Source organism: Rhinolophus ferrumequinum, chromosome 11 (assembly GCF_004115265.2).
Source record: "Rhinolophus ferrumequinum isolate MPI-CBG mRhiFer1 chromosome 11, mRhiFer1_v1.p, whole genome shotgun sequence".
Classification (NCBI taxonomy): Eukaryota; Metazoa; Chordata; class Mammalia; order Chiroptera; family Rhinolophidae; genus Rhinolophus; species Rhinolophus ferrumequinum.
In genome coordinates this window covers 72,613,834-72,634,364 of record NC_046294.1, presented here as the reverse complement: position 1 = coordinate 72,634,364, position 20,531 = coordinate 72,613,834, and the positions used below count along the sequence as shown (strand labels likewise).

General features: G+C 33.3%; 1 protein-coding gene across 3 annotated transcripts in view; it reads right to left on the bottom strand.

Annotated features, from left to right (window-relative positions):
- Nucleotides 1-20,531, bottom strand: part of DYNC2H1 (dynein cytoplasmic 2 heavy chain 1) — a 290,945-nt gene that overhangs the window by 198,377 nt on the left and 72,037 nt on the right. For 2 of the 3 annotated variants that reach the window (XM_033120671.1, XM_033120672.1), the window contains exons 47-55: nt 19,999-20,166; nt 14,557-14,687; nt 13,130-13,378; nt 12,456-12,564; nt 9,659-9,772; nt 8,426-8,568; nt 4,314-4,398; nt 2,351-2,505; nt 711-848 (exon numbers count right to left, since the gene is read on the bottom strand). In XM_033120671.1, the coding sequence (XP_032976562.1) occupies nt 711-848; nt 2,351-2,505; nt 4,314-4,398; nt 8,426-8,568; nt 9,659-9,772; nt 12,456-12,564; nt 13,130-13,378; nt 14,557-14,687; nt 19,999-20,166 (1,292 nt within the window). The remainder of the gene's footprint in view (nt 1-710; nt 849-2,350; nt 2,506-4,313; nt 4,399-8,425; nt 8,569-9,658; nt 9,773-12,455; nt 12,565-13,129; nt 13,379-14,556; nt 14,688-19,998; nt 20,167-20,531) is intronic. The other variant, XM_033120673.1, reaches the window with a different exon arrangement.

Here is a 20,531-nt window from a genome sequence, read left to right as displayed (position 1 = left end):
GAAGACATGTCTAACAGATTATTAGGTCTTTGAGTATGAAGCTCAGAAGAGGGATTAGTGCTGAAGGACAAAAAAGATGGATTTGGTAGTAGGCAGTATGTAGTAGTAGTAGGTAGTAGGTAGTAGGTAGTAGTTGGTAGTACAAAGTAAGACAACGTGCAAGAGCATCCTGAAAGGGCATGAAAACATAAAAGAATACCTAGACAAAAAAAGAACAGAGAAAAATCTCCTTTAAAAGAGTTTAATAAAAGAAAGACAATGGCAAAGAGAACACAGTCAAAATATTAAAAAGCTCATGAAAGTATAAACAGAATGAATAAGAAATTATTTGGTAAATCTTGAGAATACAAAGGAAGGGAAAATCACTGAAGCCTGAAGAAGATAATTTTAAGAAAAATAATAGGAAACATCAACTTAACTTGCAGAGGGTAAACAAATAAATCACTTGTAGACAAATCTATATGAATTTAAAATGTTTATATTTTTATATTTGTGGGATTTAGATAAATTAGTTATGATTTTCAAACAATATGGGAAAATACCATACTCTTCTACAAAAGCTCACGTATAGAATATTAACAGTCCGACTCAGCATAGAAAAGCAATATATTTAAATTACATAGGTAAAAATGTTCTTTTTCACACTGATTAACAGTCAGATATAAGTGGTCGCCCGACTGTTAACATTTTTGTGCTCACTCTAAACTGACCTGCATTGATACTGTGATCTCCTGAAGGGCAGCATCTGCTTCATCTTGCTTAATTTTAAGTAATACACTTTGTTCTCCAGCTTTTCTGTTCAGTTCATCCACAAGGGCTTTAGCTTCATTTAGTTTGGATACACCAGCCTACATCAATAAAATATTCACTGGCAATATTGCTTTTAAAAAAGGAATTTTTATACACACAGTAAATAAAGCCTTTAAGAAAGAATCAAGCAAAAAATGTAAATGTGTATACATAAAACATGCACAAGTGAACTTAGGTTTTTTTCTTATTGCTAATTATAATGATTTATTCAATTCTACACTCATTTAGATGTGATCAAAGACTCTACAGAGGCTTAAAATAAAAACAGAATCTAAAGCATCACAATAAAGCTGAACAGATCAACCCATATTTGATAGCTTAAACATTGAGGTTTTCATCTACTGCATTAGATGGGAGAGGAAACAGAAATCAAGAAAAAGCTCAGTAAACCTTTTCCATTTTCAGTCACACAGACTTGTTTAAAAGACCCAAGGGCCATTCTTCTGATACTGGATAACACTGAACTTGTCTGTCCAATACCTATCCTTTTTCATAAGAGACTACCTCATATATGGTTCTGGTGAGCTATCATTCAAAATGCCTTACCTGTTTGCTGGGTGGTCATTTGACCCTGGCCATTATGGTACCCCATCCCACTGCCCATGGATAATACAAGGAATGGACATGAAAAATATTCCCTCTTCTATAATACGAGTTGGGTGTTTGTCGAGATTTGAGGAGATAGTAATGGCAAAAAAGAAATGTAACCAATATTTATTGAGCCCCCAACATAGAGGACAGTCATCAGGCTGGTTCTTTACATATGTACTTTATCTAACACACACAAAACCACCACAGACCCAATCAAGCTGCAAGTCAGCAAGTTTAAGTGATTTATCCACAGCATCACAGAGAACTAAACCGGGAAATTAATCCTCCCAAAGCCTGTATAGTTAGTGGCTTAATATAAATGAAAGTGAATCAGTGGAAACAAGGATAAAGATAATTTTGTCAATTAAGATGAATTCTAATTCATTATTCTAACAAATAGAATCTAGAACTTTAGAGAGGAAATGCTCTCTGACAACTTCTAAATCTGGCATTTTAATGCCACATTTAAGTTTAAGCTCTATTAATTATAGAAATATAGAAAGAAAAATGTTCAGAATGTACCAAGTGAAGTGAATGGACAAAAATATTCTTTATAGAATACAATTTTAATTTTAAAGATTATTGTAAAGCATAATCTTGGATATTATGTTTTAACTAATAATAGGTATTTCTAAATTTCTAAAAATGCTATCATGTGAAAGAGACTTTTAAAGATAACACCGTAAGTTATCAAAAAGCACACAAATACCATCCAGTGAAGGAAAGGAATAACCACTGAATCAAAATAATTACAAAACCATTACCATAAATTAGTGGGCAATATAGATAGATAGGTAAGTGACACTGTTTTAAAGCATTTTAAGGCATTTAATAGAGTACATTATTTATTTATACTAAATATATGCCACAGGTAAACATGGACTGTAATATACATAATCCTTATTCCCTATACCTAGATAAAATAATTCAAGATTACCAACATTCTTACCTGCAAATGACTTTGTCTTTTTAATAATTCCTTTTTTTTGCTGTTAATAATGGCAGAGTACACATGTAAAAAGGTCATATATCGGTTTGGTGTAGCACCATATTCTTTACAAGATTCATGAATTAATAAAAATGATTTTAGAAAATCAGGATCAACTAGAAAGAGAAAACAAAAATGACTTAATATATGTATGAGACATTAAGAACTAGGGAAAATAATATTAATTATATTTAATTCATACCAGATTCTTCCAGCTATATAACCATAAATCTGAGATACCATCTTTGCTTAAAGGTAGACAGGCATTCATAGACATCTATTCACAGCTCCCATTTTCCTTATGAATTTTGAACTATTTAATTTCAGTTGTCTCTATCCTTTCATTTTTATGTGTTCCCCTGAACACTTTTATTGCTGCAAGAAAGATAAATCTACAGTTTGCCCTATCACATAAATTAATTTGAACTACATAATACATGTAACCCAAAAGTACGCTCAATAAAAGCTGCTTGAATGAAAAAGATACCAAACCTAGTAACACTTATCCACTCTCATTTGACACAGGGAGAAACAAGCCAAAAAATTAAGAATATGTCCATATTAGAATATGTTCATAACCAAACACATCATCTTCCTCTCATTGTCTCTATTTCCCTCTGTATTCCCTACATCAGTTAATAAAATCAACTTCTAATGAATTTTCTAAGCCAGAACGCTGAGAAACATCCTTACTCACTCCTTCCTTCTCCCTTCATGCCACATTTGTTACATAACTAAGTCCCGTTTAGATTACCACCTAATTTCTCCCCAAGTCCATTCCTTCCTTTTAGATAATTACTGCAATAACCTTCTACAGTGATTCAATTGCCTTCGGCGCTTCCCTATATCAATCTATTTTCCAGTAATTTAAGAAAGGGATGGACCCAGAGATTTTTGTTTCTAAAAGAAGACTCTGGTTACATCTCTACTAAAATCTCGTACTCCGTATCACCTACAAGTTAGAATCCAAATCCCTGAGTATGACATGGAAGACTCTTTATTACCTGACCCTGCCTGCATTTGCTTCTTCATGTAGTACTCTACTATTTATACATCCAATGTTTCAGCCTGTTAAGCCATTTATAGTTCCATAAAAGTCTGTTTTATTTCTCCAAGCCTTTTCCATGCTAGTGACTCTAACCAGAATATCCTTCCAAAAACTGCCTGTCTGGACAATGTCCATTTACTACAATATCTGCCAGTTAGAGGTTTTACTTTCCAAAGTACTTCATAAAACTTCTACAATCACTGATAAGGCTACATCAGAGTTTTATGTTTATATATACCATAATTTTTGTTATCACTAGACTATGAACTCCTAAATCTCTAATATCCAGTCCAGTACCTAATATAAAACAAGTTCAACAAATATTTGATGATCAGATGATTATAAAAACCAATGAATGAACATGCTATAGTATAAAAGAAATATATAGACTACATTCAAAATTAATTTGGAACTGGAGAAAATAAGAATAAATAGGTAAGAAAATACTATGTCCATACTCAAAAAATATGATAAAACTTTTTCACATATAAATTGAGTGCTATGACATATCTAAGTGATACAGTAATATGAAAAATGAGACTACTAGCCAAAGAACCTAAACAATATAACTCGGCCCTTCAGATCATTAGTGTCAAACTGTAACTTTTAACTTCTTAAATTCAAACAATAGGTATACAATAGGTATTCTGTTAGTTCTTATATGCAATGACATAAACATTTATTTAAAAATAAGAGGACTTTAAAGTTCAGTTTTCATCAAAAGAAATATAACTTCTTTTGCATTATTACTTTAGCATTTAGTTACTTTAGCATTATTCAAATTCATAATCACTGTGAATTTTTAACAGATCTATAACATTAGAAAATGACCATTCCAAAAATAAAAGTCAGGTAAAATCAATTTCATCAAAATACCTGAATTGTTTTTCTTTTCTTCTTTTCTTTTTTTGTCGCTATGTTTTTCTTCACTATCTGCTTCATTGAATAACATTTCAGGTATCTGAAACAGGAAAAGCATTTCTTTAAACCTCAATTCAGTATGAAAAAGTTTAAGTAAATCACATACCAGAGGTTAAAAACTTTTAACACAAAAAAATCCCCAGTATCAATTGCACTTTTATTCTAGGATTCTTTCCAGACACGGAGAAAAAAATTAATATATCCATTTTCAGAAAACATTATTTCCCAGATAAGATTTTGACACATATCAACCATTAATTCTAAATATACCAAATTACTATTTTAAATATAAAAAAAAAACTTAGTTTCCCGAGGAAAAGAAAATTAAAATAGTAGAACTATGAAGCCAAAAAGCTTCGATTTCTTTCACCTAATGTAGTTAACATTAATAGCAAGAGGAAGCACAAGTAATCCAGATAATTAGGCCAAAAAAATCATTTTCTGAATTTCTCAAACTGAATAAAATGTAAGCCAAAAGATTCTTTAACTAAAATGGAGAGTTTGAAAGTGCTATGGTTCTTGACCCAGAGAATGTTTTGTTTTTCCTTCTCAAACACCTTCACTGATTTCTGACGAAACACTTAAGCCTAGACTGCATAAACAAATTATCATATATGCATACAATGGAGGACTAATTCAGCAATGAAAATGATAAACAGGGTTAAAGATGTAAACATGGGTAACTCCAAAAAGATGATGAGAAGTGTAAAAATCTAGTTACAAAGTATCAAAAACTGCATGACACCATCTGTATAAAGTTTAAAATAAAACAAACCATTCAAAAAAAATTAAAAAGTCTCTGCGAGAATATTTTAAATTTACACTTTTAAATCAATGGAAATTTGTTTCTCTGAAACTCATTTTCTTTAAACTATCCGTTTTGTTAATTCATTTGATTGTAGGAAACATTTCACAACATGTATGTATATCAAAACATGCTGTATACTTGAAATATATATAATTTTTATTTGTCAATTATACGTCAGTAAAGTTTTGAAGTATAATTGACAAATAATACGGGTAGGGGGTGGGAGTGGGGATGGGCAGCAATAATCTACCTTTAAACAACATGCTCCATTAGCAAATTCCCACATTCTCCCACATTCTTCTTTGCCTTCACTTTCCCTCCTTGGGGATAAAAATGGCACTTTCTAAAAAGAACTGAATGGGTCTATCAATGCTTTAATTCCTATTAACACCCTCACCTCTCAATTCTTTGAATTCCTCTCATTGTTATCTTATCCACCAAATTTTTTTTCAGCCACTCACCCCCACTTCAAAGTCATATCATGAAGCCTTGTCATTAACAATAACCAAAATCATTCCATAATCTTACTTTCAAACACCCCACTCTTCTACCACTACACACCTGTCTTCCTAGCTCACTCCCTTCGCTATTTCAATAATCCTCAGACCTCACTAAAACCTGCAATCTCTTAATTTGACCATCTTTACATTGTCATTCACCATCTTCCTATTGTAATTTATCAACTCCTTTGGCCTTTAAATGAAAGTCTCCACCTACTGGAGGTCTGCACCTTTGAGTGCACATGTGACTAGAGAAAACACACACAAGATGCTGATTGGCCTCAACTGAACTTCATGATCATTAACCTCCAGTGAACCTTTAATGCTACCTAGCTATCATACTTCTTTCTCCTAAACCTTCACTCGTTTACCCTCCCAAACTACTATTTCGCATGTCCTCTTACATTTCTTCAACACTCCAAACTCTGTTCCCTCAACTTTTCTCTCAATTATTTCAGAGAAAATGGAAACAATCAGAAGAGTATCCAAAACTTCCCAATACCACACTTGCCCCTGGACCTGTGCCCCTGTACTCTGTTTTCCTTTCTGTTATTATGGATGGTATTCCCACTCTCCAAGCAAAAACCAATCCTTAATCCTTCCATCTCTGCACTAGACTCATATGCTACCCACTATCCAGTGATAGTGCTCTAGCAATTCTTCATTGTCTTTCCTCTAACATATACTTTTTGCTTCCTTTTTGTATTCCCAACAGCACGTGCACATGCTATAGTTTGTCCCAACTAAAAATTAAAAAAAAAACAACACTTTTTATCCACTTCCTCCTTCCACTGTGTAACAAAATTTCTCAAAAGAGATGACCACATTCTCTCCAATAATGTCATCTCATTCTTTCTCAAATGTATTCCAGTATGGATCCTTCCACTATCACTAACTGAAACTGCTTCATCAAAGTCACCAATGACCTCTGTGTTGTTAAATCCAGTGATCCATTTCCAGGCCTCATTTTCTTTCATGTATCATAGGTAATCCTTCCTTACTCCTTTGAAAGGCTGCTTTCACTTGGCTTGTAGGCTTCGTTTGTCTTCACACTCTCCATGTTTTCCCCTATGCTCTAGCAGCTCCTTCTCAGTATCCTTTCCTGGTACCTCCTCTTCGTCTCAATATCGGAATGTTAAAGTGTCCCAGGGTTCAGTCTTTGGATCTCTTCCCTCTTTTGTCAACACTCACTCCCTTGGTGATATTCAATCTCAAAACTTTAAATGCCACTTACCTATAGTTTGATAATTCCCAAGTTTTTATCTGTATGCCTGACCTTTCCCCTGAACTCCAGATTCAGATATCCAAATGCCTTCCCCAACCTTGCAACTTTGGTTGTCTGGTATCTCATATTTAACACATCTAAAACTGAAAGCCTCACATTCTTCTCTCAAAAATGTTCTTGTCAGTCTCCCCCTTCTCAGTTGCCAGTTATTTCATTCTTCCAGCAGCTCAAGTCAACATACTTAGAAGTATCCTTGCCTCCTCACTTTCTCTTACACCTTATTACAATCTGTCAGCAAATCTTCTTGTTTCCACTGCAAAACATATCCAGAATTCAACCATTTCTCACCACCTCCACCACTACAGCCTAGTGTAACCCATCTTCTCCTCTCACCTTCTTGTTCGGAGAGTTTTGTTACTGCTTCAGCCCTTGACCTCTATAGTCTATTTTCAACCCAGAGGCCAGAGTAATTCCATTAAAACATTAGAACAGTTTTGCTCAAAACACTTCAAAGTCTCCCTTACTTATTCCCAGGGAAAGGGAAAATCCTTATAGTCGCTTACAAATTCCACCCTAATGGTTCTCCTATTACTTCCCTGACCTCATCTCCAACTGCTCTCCCCATTAATCACTGTTATAAACTAGCTTCTTGCTAATCTGCAAAATCATCAGTCATGCTCTTATTTCAGAATCTTTATCTACAGAGCTTTTCCCCCAGATATCACCCAAAGAATGTAAATTCCACGAGGGCAGGGACTTTTCTCTGTTTTTTCTTGGCTATATCCCCAACATATAGAATTGCGGCACATATTAAGCACCCAGTAATTACTACTCCTCAAAGAATGGCTCTTGTTCTGTGACCTCCTTAACCTAGAATAACTCTCCTCTCCTTTATCTACTTACTGAAATCTGACTAAAATACCATCTTATCTGTAAAACTTTGTCTATTATCCCAAATTACACTCCTTCCTCTAAATCATGATAGACATTATTAATCTGTACTTCTATTATACAAAAACAAACAAATGAATGTTGAGAATATGAATATCAAAGAGACAATATGGAAAATTATTATTTATCCAAATCAAGAAATATAAGAGGCTTACAGTTAAGATGGTGCTGAGTTCACACTTTAAATCATCCCCCTCCAAACATATAGCATAGCAATGACAGATTTTTTAATGAATTAACTTTTTTAATTTAAAAAAAGTGCTAAAATTATTACTGTGATGTTTTTATTATAAGCTAGCCTATGATAGGCTAGTTAATAAAAGCGCCTAAAACTTTTAAGGTACAATAAATATTTCTGTGGTCCTTAATTAAGAACATAATCTTCAACCTGAAATTCTAGATACAACTAAACTATCACACAAGGGTATGAAGAAAACAGAGTTATTTTCAAACATACGAAAGATGTTCAATGCCACAATTAAGGCAATATTACACCAAACACCAAAGGAAAGCTGTGAAAATCAATAACTTCAAAAAGAAAATGTGCTTATTTTTTGATTTCCATATTTAAATTTAAACTTACTTTCTTCATGCTGCTATCTGACCAACCCTCCATCCACAACACCTGGCATTTCTTATGCAATGCTGGATTACTCTCACAGTTAACTATGAAGTTTAAATTTGCACAATCCATTATCAAGACAATATGCAAGTTTTGTTGAATTCCTAAAAAAAAATATGTAAGAAAATTATAATTATGGAATATTACAACAATAATAATTGAGAAAACCTACAAAGGGTCCGATTTATGAGGTTAAAATTTTCTGAAATGAAAGAGTAGAAGCTATTTATTTAAAAGAACAGGCTATGAAACAGTATTACAGTATGATTTTTATTTTGCTTAAAAAATACTTGTGTTTGTGTGTGTGTGCGCGCACATACTAACAAAAAAGATCCAGAAAGATATTCATGAAGAAGATAGGTGTATATACTATATTGCTATTTTGTATGTTATTTTTCAAATGTGATACTTGATTCTATTTTGTAACTATTTCAAGGATTTTTATTTCAATATTCACAAGACAAATTGATCTTTGGTCTACTTTTAGAAGAAATATATTTTCCTTGTGTCAATATCAATGTTGTATTTCCTTCATAAAAAGGAATTTGGAAACTTCCTTTACTGTCTATGTTCTAAAACAGTTTAAAACAGCATTGAGATGACCTGTTTCTTAAAGGTATGGTAGAATTTCCTTCTAAACTTGAAGGAGAGAGACGAGAAGGAAGCTCTTTAACAACTTTATTTCATCAATAATGTTCTTTAAGAAAAAAAGAAAATAAGTGTAGTAATAATGTCTGGGTGGTGTTATTATTGACTTATTTTTTTACTTACTCGATTTTAGATATCTACAGTGCACATAAAACAGTTTTTGTGTAATAGTAACAGGTTTTTTCATTTTTTAAAAATCTACAGTCTGGCACAATATAAACAGATCATTAATTCTCTAGATAGGAGGTATAGCACTAATTTTACCACATGAAAACAAAGGTAGCAAAGTAAATATTCCAGAGAACAATTCCATGCTTTCATGCTTCCCTTTTGCTAAAATTTTGCTAACATGTTTTTATTATAGGTTAGCCTTTAGGCTACTTATGCGTTACTTCCTGAAAGCTCCACAAAAAAAGAAGTATAAATTACCAACTGGACTAAAGATTTAAGATATCTTTGCAATCTATAGAAAATAAGGCAAATTAAATAATATTTATTCCGCATGAACCAGAGTTTGAATTGATTAATGAATTATATGTCACTTACTATATGTGAAGTAATTGAAAACTGGTCCAAAAAAACCATCCTGTGAAGCCTGATCTTTAAGCGGCAACAGCAAGGGCTCTAATTCTTCCAGAGTATAGAGTCCAGGAACTTCACCTACAGAACATTACATTTCTTTTGAATATTAGCTGCAGTATACTAATTCAAAACACATTTTACATACACAATGTTTTTTTTTCTATTTTTGTATTTAAGCAATCTGTCCTTATTCAATCTTGGTTTCCAAAAATACACAAATACTGTCACCTGTATATTACTCACAAATCTACATCTGTTCCCTTCATTTGATAAAATTCAAATTCCTAAGCAAACCATTCAAGATAATTCATAATCTAAACATTTATCTACCTTTCTTGGTTCTTCTTCACCCCTCCGCCACAAACCTTGTATTCTGCCTCAATGAACTTCTTGTGTTCCATAAACATAATGAAATACTCCCTCTTCCTGTAGTATATACCCACAGTCTTCCTCTGCCTTATCTTCCCCCAAATTACTGTTTCTCCTTCAAGATACTACTTGGCCAGCTGCTATGCCCATGAGCTTTTCCTGACTACCGATATGCTAAGTAAAGGACTCTTTTTCACATAACATCCAAATACATCACTGTCTAGCATCTATCACAACATTTAATAATCTAATGCCTCCCCAATTCGATTCTGAAGTCCCAGCGGACAAATATTTGATCATGTTCATTATTACCCTAGGGCATTCTTAGCAAAGCATCTGGAGCATAAACATTTGTTAAATAAATGAATGAATGAATGAACGAACTTGTTCTAGATTATCAGGAGAACTAGTCCACAGACTAGTGATATGCAACAGAATCATGAAAGGCAAATAAAGTTGATTAAGACTACAAGCATATCAAATATATGATGATGGAAAGAAAACTGACTCTGGGTGGTGAACACACAACGTTATATATAGATGATGTATTATAGAATTGTACACCTGAAACCTATGTAACTTTATTGACAATCGTCACCCCAATAAACTTTAAAAAAAAAAAAAGTCTACAAGCATTTGATAGAGGGACTGAACCATGCCTTTCTTTTTTACAGTATAAATCTAGTTTAAAACCAGTATTTAGCATTGGGTCTAGCACATACCAGCTATTTAATAAATATCTGTTAAACCAATATATTTATAGTTCATAAGAAACTATAAGATTAGGTGAAAATTCTTTTTCTAATCCAAAGCATTGCACTCATGTAGGGCCAATCACAGTTTGATCCCTACTTTTCTTTAGGCTCAACTAAGAGGTATCAGACCACTCGCCATTCCCCGCACTTGTACATATTCAAACACATGCACATATATACGAGTATCTGCTCTATTTCTTTCTCTGAGTTGCAGCCATATCAAGATACTTTTCATTCTGTAATTTCAACAAAGAAAGCTGGCTCTATTTACGTATTATACACTACAGAGAATAAGAATTTGAAATAGAAAAAAGAGACAAAGGCCTGTTGAGTACTTTCTCTTTATTTTTCAAATACATTTTTCGCCAAAAATATTGGCAAAATTTAGCTTTGCCAAAATTTAAGTTTACTCATGATTTTTCCAGTTATATCTTGATAATAAAGACCAATTTATGTTAAGATAAAAACAGTAATTACTGGGTTAATGCTTATCGGGATGTTTGCTTTCACAAAACAAACAAAAAACCCAAAACTTTAGAGCTGGACTATTAATGTATCTCAGCCAAAATGAACAAGGTCTCCATCTAGTGACAACTTTAGCAATATGCAAGAATAAAATATGCACTTTAAAAATCAAAAGAGGTTATCCCACAAAAAGACCACAAACACTTCAAGCTTCCTCAAGCACTACCGTTTTCACTACTCCATTACCCCTCAACCCTTTAACATAAATCAACTTAACACTCAGCTAACTAGATTCCTGGTTTGTACTTCTCTTTTGGGCACTAAAGTATAGATACCTCATATTATAAATTAAATGTTTTCTTCAACCAAAACTGTTGAATTCTGAAGAAAAGAATGTTTTATCCAAAGCCTACATCGCATGATACAAAAGAAATATTTATTAAAACCTGAGGTGAACTCGGGTTTCCACAATCCATACAGTTGAAACTAGCTTTTAACAAGGTTTATTTTGTACTTAAGTCACAAAATACTCTTGGTCTAACTTGAAAACTATGCCACTAACACACCAGTTCTACTAACAGTGATACTCATTATAAAGAGATTCAAATAAATTGCATAAATTCTTCAGGAAAGGAAGAAATATGAGAAACTGCAGGAATCCTTCCCAGGAAACCATCGAAAAGGTCAGGCGGCTCCAGATACAACAGAAGTATAACATGATTTGGGATATATGAGATATCATATATTTGGGATATATCTGTATTCATATGTCCATATTAAGGCCATACCATAATTATAAAAACATTCCAGTAGTGATGGACAGTGAGATTTTATCAAAATTTTTATTGCAAATTATATTACATATTCCTTACATACTAGTTTTTTTATTTCTGTAGGTTAAATTTCTACAGATAATAGAATTTTCTATCAAAGGACAAGGCACCTTTCTTAAGTAAGTACTGGTTGATAACTTTCCCAAAGAGTTATAACAGATAACAGTCCCACCAAAAGTGAATGAGAGGACCAATTTTTCAGTATATCCACCAATATTCAATATCAATCATTTTTACATATTCTTCAATCTTGGTTTTATAAAAACAATCCTCTAAATTCTCCAGATCTAAGCATGTGTAGGTACTTTCATTTTCTTTGAAAAGAAACCATTTACTTGCCTGAAGACAAAAGGCTATTGATCATCTCCAAAAATGTGGGATATATAAACTGGTGATCCTCAAGAAGTAAAACTACCTGTTGTGCTTCAATACCTGAAAGATGCAGCACCTGCACAATAAAAAAATTTATTTTGGTACCTATTGAATATTTTTGCCATAGTTAAAAACTTTCATTCTGTATGTAAACTAAGCCATATTATTTATTTATTTATTTATTTATTTATTTATTTATTTATTTATTTATTTATTTTAGGGTAATCAAAATTGAAAATCAAATGTTAGCTATATAGTTTGGAAAGTAAACCCAGCCCATAAACAAATACTATTTGGAGGAAATTTTAATTATTTTACAGCTAGGACAGTAAAATATAACTTACAAGATAATTTTTATATATGCCTGTATGCCCACATATGTTCTATATAAATTCCTTCCTTCTGTTTCTTTCATATCCATCTAACATTCCATTCTGGGATACCTGAAAGTTAGAAATCCTAACAGGAATGAAATCTTTTTCCTGTCTGTACTTAAAAATACGATTTTCTACTAATCATGGGAAAAATAATCAAAATTAAAATAAAGACTGTATATCTGAGATTTAAAGGGCTTTAGGCTTTTAGAATAACATTAATTGTGATTTAAAACCAAATGAGGCAAAAGATTGTGAATAACTCACATGTTTGATGTCATTTTTGAACTGCTTCAGTTCATATCCTCTGGAAATCTTTGGAGAAAACAGCACTGCTCCATGCATATGACTGACTAAAGAAGTGATGGTCCGACGACCCACACCACTGCGTCCTGCTAACAGAAGTGAACCTCCAGGAAAACTCAGCACTCTATCTATTCTAGACATATACTCCAGGACTTCTTGGAAAAGTAAGATATCTAAATTCTGGTTATCTCGTCCATAATGAATAAGACCCTTTTAAAAAATCACAAAGAATATTTTACAATGAATATAAGCCCCAATTACATAATAAAAATGTTAATTAACTAGATTAAGGTATTAACTTTTGATACATTCTAGAAAATGGGTTAAGTGAATACCTGTCATCTCACCCTCTACATTTTATCTATCTAGTAATCCATCTTTATACCACTTTCGAAGGAAAGACTTATATGACGTCAAAGAAGTTCAAGGTCCACAATACTCGGTTACTTTTGGACATCATTACTAGCCAGCAGTAAAAAGCAATATGAGACAGCAAGTTAATTATAAAAACTTCAAAAGCTCTCAAATTTCACCATTTGTTACAAATCAAGCCACGGTACACAGACCATAAACAATGCCAAAACGCTAGAAACTTAGTGCCTAAAAATCTGTTGTCAACTCTTGTTCTTATGCACTGCTTGGGAATGAATCAAAAGTCCACACACAGATAGTATTATGCCGGGCCAGGAACTACGTGATGGAGTGAAGGGAGAGAGAGAAGAAACCAGACCACAGAGCTTAGCACCTTTGAACATCCCCAAACTTTGCCATATCAGCACCAGGCAAGTCAATATGTTCACCAGACCATAAAAAATTTTTCTTGACATAAAATCCACACTAACTTCCAATATAAATATTAATTCTCAAAGCAATTATATAATATTGTTTCTTCTTTTTTAGTACAGTTAAACTTAAAAAAAATTCTCTAGGACAGTGCTACCAAAGTTTCAGTGAACTAACAGTATCAACATCTTCTGGGAGCCTGTTAGAAATTCAAATTCTTTGAGTCCCATTTACTGAATCAGACTTCCTTGGAATGAAACCCAGGAATCAGCACAGTTCTGGTTCTGGAGGTAATTCTGATGCTCATTAAAGTTTGACACCACTGCTCTAGGATGTTTTCCCAATTAACATTGACCCTCATTAATATTTCCAACATCAGATACCTTCTCCCAACATAAATCGTAGCAATTTCACATATATCTGTGTAAGTACATGTGTATCTAATTAGATCTGCCACAAATAACTAAATTTTAAAAGATAAAACCCAACTTTGTTTATTCTATATTCTTTTACTCCGCGTCCTCAAAAAGCTTGCAATAAATATTCTAAACATTGACTATAATCATTAACCAAATCTCAATTTAAATTCATGATTCATATTATACCTTTCTAATAACATCCTTGAAATCTGCAGAGTTTAGTTTTCCAAGTGGTTTTCCATGTGGAGGCAACAGTTGTCCTGGGGCTGCCCTTGTTCCTGAATCATGTCGGGCTCCCCATGTAACATAGAAACTATCTGTAGAAATAAAAGATATTTTGTTTTATATGTGTTATTTGTAATGAAAGCATCAGTAAATACATTGCTCACTAAATCATTTTTAAATTAATCAGTCCAAATAAGATTATCCCCAGAAAGGCAACAATAAATTAAAGTGTGCCTTGGAAGATCAATAAGATCAGTGAAGATACAACAAAGACTTAAATTGCTATATCAGACTCCACCTGAAAACTAACTGATGGGATCCCTATTTTATGTTTACACCCTACTTCTCTTTCCTCCCCACAAAATGGCTTCCTTCTAACTTTCTTTCCCCTACTATTTCCCCCTTCTACTCTGTTTGTCTCATCCTTCTCCAAAATCACTATATAAAATTTATAGATTAAAAACAACATATAAAATTGGCAAATAAAATAATCTCAAAACCCTCCTTGAGAAACAACATAAACTTATTAATACCACCAACAGCCTTAACTTCTAAAATAAAAAAAATAAAATAACCCAATTTTAATTAGACAACAAAAATCCCACAAACCTCCCTGAAACTTATCTAGAGCAATGTTCCTGTTACCACATAAGGAAAATCTGTTCACCATTCTGTTGAACTCCCCCCGCCCCAATTCCTCTGGGAGACTGCTGCATCAAGTACCCTCCTTGTCATATGCCCAGCTCAACAACAGCCTTACTTTCCCCAGACCCAAGCTACTTCATGTTCCTTTTCTCTCATTTACCATCACATTTCTTACATTATCTTCTCATCTTTCTTCCATTATCTTCTCATTATCTTTCTTCCATTATCTTCTATATTGCCCTAATCTGTAGGGAGCTGGCTGTAAGCTGACAAGGGCCTTGTAGCCTGCAAGGTAATTCCCATGGGAAGCCTGGCCTCAACATCTTCCCAGAAAGTATAAGATAACACTAATGCAGCCAGACATACAAACTGGCCAATACACAAAACAAAATGTTCTACTGATACCTGCTTGTTCTGCTAATACTTGTTTGTATAAACAACTGTTCTAACACTGTATAAAAACTGTGTGTGAAATAAAGACTGTGCCACTGCTCCGCCATCCGTGGATAATGGACCTCCCAATCCCACCTTTCCTGTCTCCCGGTCTTTTCTCAATCTCCTCGCCCTTCCGCCTCAGGCCAAGCCCTCCTGGCCAGGCAGGCCACAGCACTAATCCAAATCATTTTTGCAGTCATTACTCCAGCATGACTGTGTGCATTTCCTTATTGAAGCTTTTTTCCTCGGATTTATACGACCACATTCACCAAGCCACAACCACTTCTTTTCAGTTTTCTATTTATCCATTATATGTTTATTTTCCATGGGATCAAATTCAGACTGCTATTCTTGAATTCTAAACACTTCTTTGAATTATGTAATCTTATTCTGAGGATTAAATTATCAACTATATACCAAAAAACACATTCAGTACTTATCCCTTGGGAAAGTCTCCCAAGCTCTAGTTTAGTCCCATTATTTCCAATTGCTTAATAGAATATAATTCATGCATGCATTTATTAAACACTTATTTATCACACACCTGTATTTAAACACTGTACTTTGTTAGAGGTAAGTACTGAGTAAGACAAATATGACTGCCTCCTCCACAGAGCTGATAAACTTTACGTACATTCCCAAAAGACACTCAAAAAGCTTGCAAATATTCAAATACCTGTATAATATGGAACTCATTATCTTTACATCTCATCATTTCTCACCTGGACTATTGCAGTAGCCTCCTAACTTGTATCCCTGTGACAAGTCTCCACCTCCTCAACTATATCCTCACTGCTACTAGAGTAACACACGCAGAAACAAAGTCCGATTGTTCCACACCACTCTGATATGACATATAGCTTCCCACTGCCAACAAGCAAGCAAACAAACACCATACCCTAATCAAGGCCCTTTGCAATCTGGCTCCACTGACTGCTTGAATCTCCTGTCTCCCTCTCCGTTTCACTATATGCTCTGGCTTTCTTAAGCCTTTGGTTCTTTACATATTGTTTCCTTTACCTTCTTCACTTAATATTTTCAGCCTTTAAAACACAGTTTGAGTCTCTATAATTGCTCAAAAATATTAAAATCTTAGGTGTCAATCTAACAAAATATGTACAGGACTTGTATACTAAAAACTACACAAAACTCATGAAAGAAAACAAAGACTACTTAATAAATGAACAAATATACTAAGTTCATGAATTGGAAGATTCAAAATAATGATGTCAATTCTCCCCAAACCCATATATAGAGTTAATGCAATTCCTAACAAAATCTTAGCAATATTGTTTATACACATAAACAGGATTATTGTAAAATTTATATGGAAAAGCAAATAAACTGAAATAGCTAAGACAGTTTTGAAAAAGAATAAAGCAGGAGGAATGAATCTACTCAATTTCAAGACTTATTATATAGCTACAGTAATCAAGACTGTGTGCTACTGGCAAAGAACCCAGAAACAGACCAACAAAACTAATTTTTGACAAAGATGCAAAAGCAATTCAAGACAGAAAGATAACCTTTTCAAGAAATGGTGCTAAAGCAAGTGGACATCCATAGGCAAAGAAATAAGCCTTCATCTAAACCTCACTCTTTATATAGAAATTAACTCAAATTGGACCATGAATTAAAACATAAAACTACGAAACTTTTACAAAAAAAACCTTCAGAATCTAGGACCAGACAGAGTTCTTAAACTTCACACCTAAAGACCCTTAAAAATAAAAAATTAGTTCGACTTTATAAAATTAAAACCTTTTTTATCAATGAAAGACCCTACTAAGAGGATGAAAAGACAAGCAACAAAGTGGGAGAAAGTATTTGCAAACCACATATTTGACAAAGGACTAGTATCTAGAATATATAAATAACTCTCAAAACTCAACAGTAAAAAAATAAAACAATCCAATTAGAAAATGGGCAAAAAACATGAAGAGACATTTCACTGAAAAGGATATACGATGGCAAATGAGCCCATGAAAATATGTTCAACTTCATTAGCTGTCAGCAAAATGCATATTAAAACCACAATGACATATCAACACACACTAATTAGAAACGCTAAAATAAAAAAATAGTGACAAAACCAAATGCTGGCAAGGATGCAGAGCAATTCCATCACTCATATATCACTGATGGGAATATAAAATGATACAGCCACCAGAAAACAGCTTGACGGTTTAAAAAAAAAAAAACGCGAAGAAAACCAAACTACATACAAGTACCACACAACCCTACAACTGCACTCTTGAGCATTTATCCCAGAGAGATGAATATGTATGTCCACACAAACACCTGTACATGTTTATCACAGCTTTCCTCCTAATAGCCACAAACTGAAAATGACCCAGATGTCCCTCAACAAGTAAATGGTTAAAGAAATGGTAGTTCTTCCAAAAATCCACTCAGCAATAAAAGGGAGCAAACTACTGAAACACGCAACCTGCATGTATCTCCAGAGTATTATTCTGTGTGAAAACAAGATTCTTGAAATGGCAGAATTGAATAGAATAAATTGGTGGTTTCCAGGGAATGGGAGGAGAGTGGGTGTGGCCACGAAAGGGCAACAGGACAGATCTTTGTGGTGATGCCCTGTGTCCTAAGTGTGTCACTGTCAATATCCCGGTGGTGATGTTGTACTAGAATGTGCCAGATGTTCCCACTGGGGAAACCAAGTATTATACAAGGCGCGATTGCTCTCTCTGCATTAATTCTTACAACTGTATGTGAATCTACAGTTATCTCAAAATAAAAAACTTATTTTGAAAAGTTTCAAAGTAACTTCCTCAAAAAAGAATCAGTCTCTTCCTCTCCACACCCTTAATATCTAGAATTTACACCAAATGTGTTCAGAAAAGTTGTATCAATGGTAAAACACTTCATACTCTATTGTAATTACCAGTTTAACATCTATTAGCATCAATCTTCATGGCATCTAAATACACCAGCAATAGTAATCACTGCAAGCAAGGACTTTCCTATCTGTATCTGCCATTAGTTTACAAGTTTCTTGAACACAAGAATGTATCTACTTTAAGTCTCCAAAATTAAATTTTTCTTAATAAGTTAATACTCCACTATATGAAAATCCTATATGCCTATATCTAACATATAGCAGCAAGCCTATATACTTTTTTAAAGTACAATCCTTTATTTAAAAATAAAATACTGAGGGGAAAAAGGCATTTACTGAGTCCTACATAGGAGATTCTGAAAGATACCAAACTCTGAATGATTCGGATACCCAATAAGACACTGATACTATCTAACGCCCCCAAAATATGCTACTTTCTTTGCAAGAAGACACTGCTACTTCAATTTTCAGATGGAAAAAGCACCATTTAAGAATCAAAGCCTCTCCACACTAAGCCATTAAACAGGCCACAATGACATAGACCCTCACTCAAAATCAAGCCAACTCTGCTATTAGCAGGCTTCTCTCAGCATTTCATCCTACCTTAGGTTCTCTTGCAATCATTTCCTGATTCCAAAACTCAAGCAGCACCTAGAAAATTACTTCTATCAATTTCAACATTCTTTCACCTTCAAGATTCCTTTTGGTTTTTGTAATTATGACCCTGGGACCAATATCAAATCTAGAAATGCACCATATATAGAATGCACTATATGAAATATTTTTGAAGCCTAGCTTTACACTCTAATACAATAGAAACTCATTTTGTAGCTTGAAAGCAGTTTTATTAGGAAATATTTCCATAATGTGGTCCTCTTTTATCAAAAGCCCTTTTACCATGATGATTTTCATCACGTGCATTACTTCCACAGCAGTTTTCAAAAAGCAAACTTGCTAGTAAGCAGTAATAATTGCAAATGCGACACAGCTGCTTTGACTGGATGTTGCCATGCTTTGTTTGTCATAACAGTGGGTGAAGCTGGTAAGAATATGTAAGAAACTCTGTGCTAATGACATTATGAGCAGTGACAGGAATGAGAATGGTCATTACTCTCATGAAATATTCATTATAATTGACTATAGATTTTCACAATAATCTTTAAGTTTCATACATCTATAACTATTTAAAAAACTTTATTAGTAAAAATCTTTCAGGAAATACAATTTTGAATTGAAAATGTTAAACACTATGGCCAGCACCCCTTTTTCTCCAAGAAAACAATTATCATCATCATATTTTATTGGGAACATAATTACTGAACTCTAACAAAAAAGAGCAGCTCCTTATAGTAAAAGTAACATTAAAATTATCCAAAGTTTTAGACATATGAAATTATGCTACTAGTGCGAAAAACAATTGTAAAGTTCTCATAACATTTATATATTTATATAAACTCTATTACCTGCCATATTGTCTAATATATCTGAGCCCCAATCTGCTTGAAACACTGATGTTAAAATGCTGTCAAATAAATGAAGCTCCTTTGCACCAACAATTTTGTCACGAAACAAGCGCCGTGCTTCATACGCTACAATTTCTAATACGTAATCTAGTGGATGTTTTGAAGATCCTAAAAAAGGCAAAATTTTCTTTAATTGTAATAAAATTCAAATGATTTGAAAATAGTCATTTTCAACATAATATTAGAAAGAAATAGAGAATGAGAATCTACATACCATAATTTTGGCATCAGATAAACAGAAGAAAAGAGAAAAAAAGTTTAAATTTATTTTGTTAATAAGTTGGTAAGTTTTTTGATTATTTAAAGTGTACATTAAGCATTACTATCTCTAGTTGGTCAATAAAAACAACAATCCCAAAAGCATATTACGCATGCTTTGGCTACAAAGAATAATAACTTCATTTTTCCCAAAATCATGTTTTAATTGTGATACTCATAGTTTATATGACAGCATAATAAATAATTTTAATATT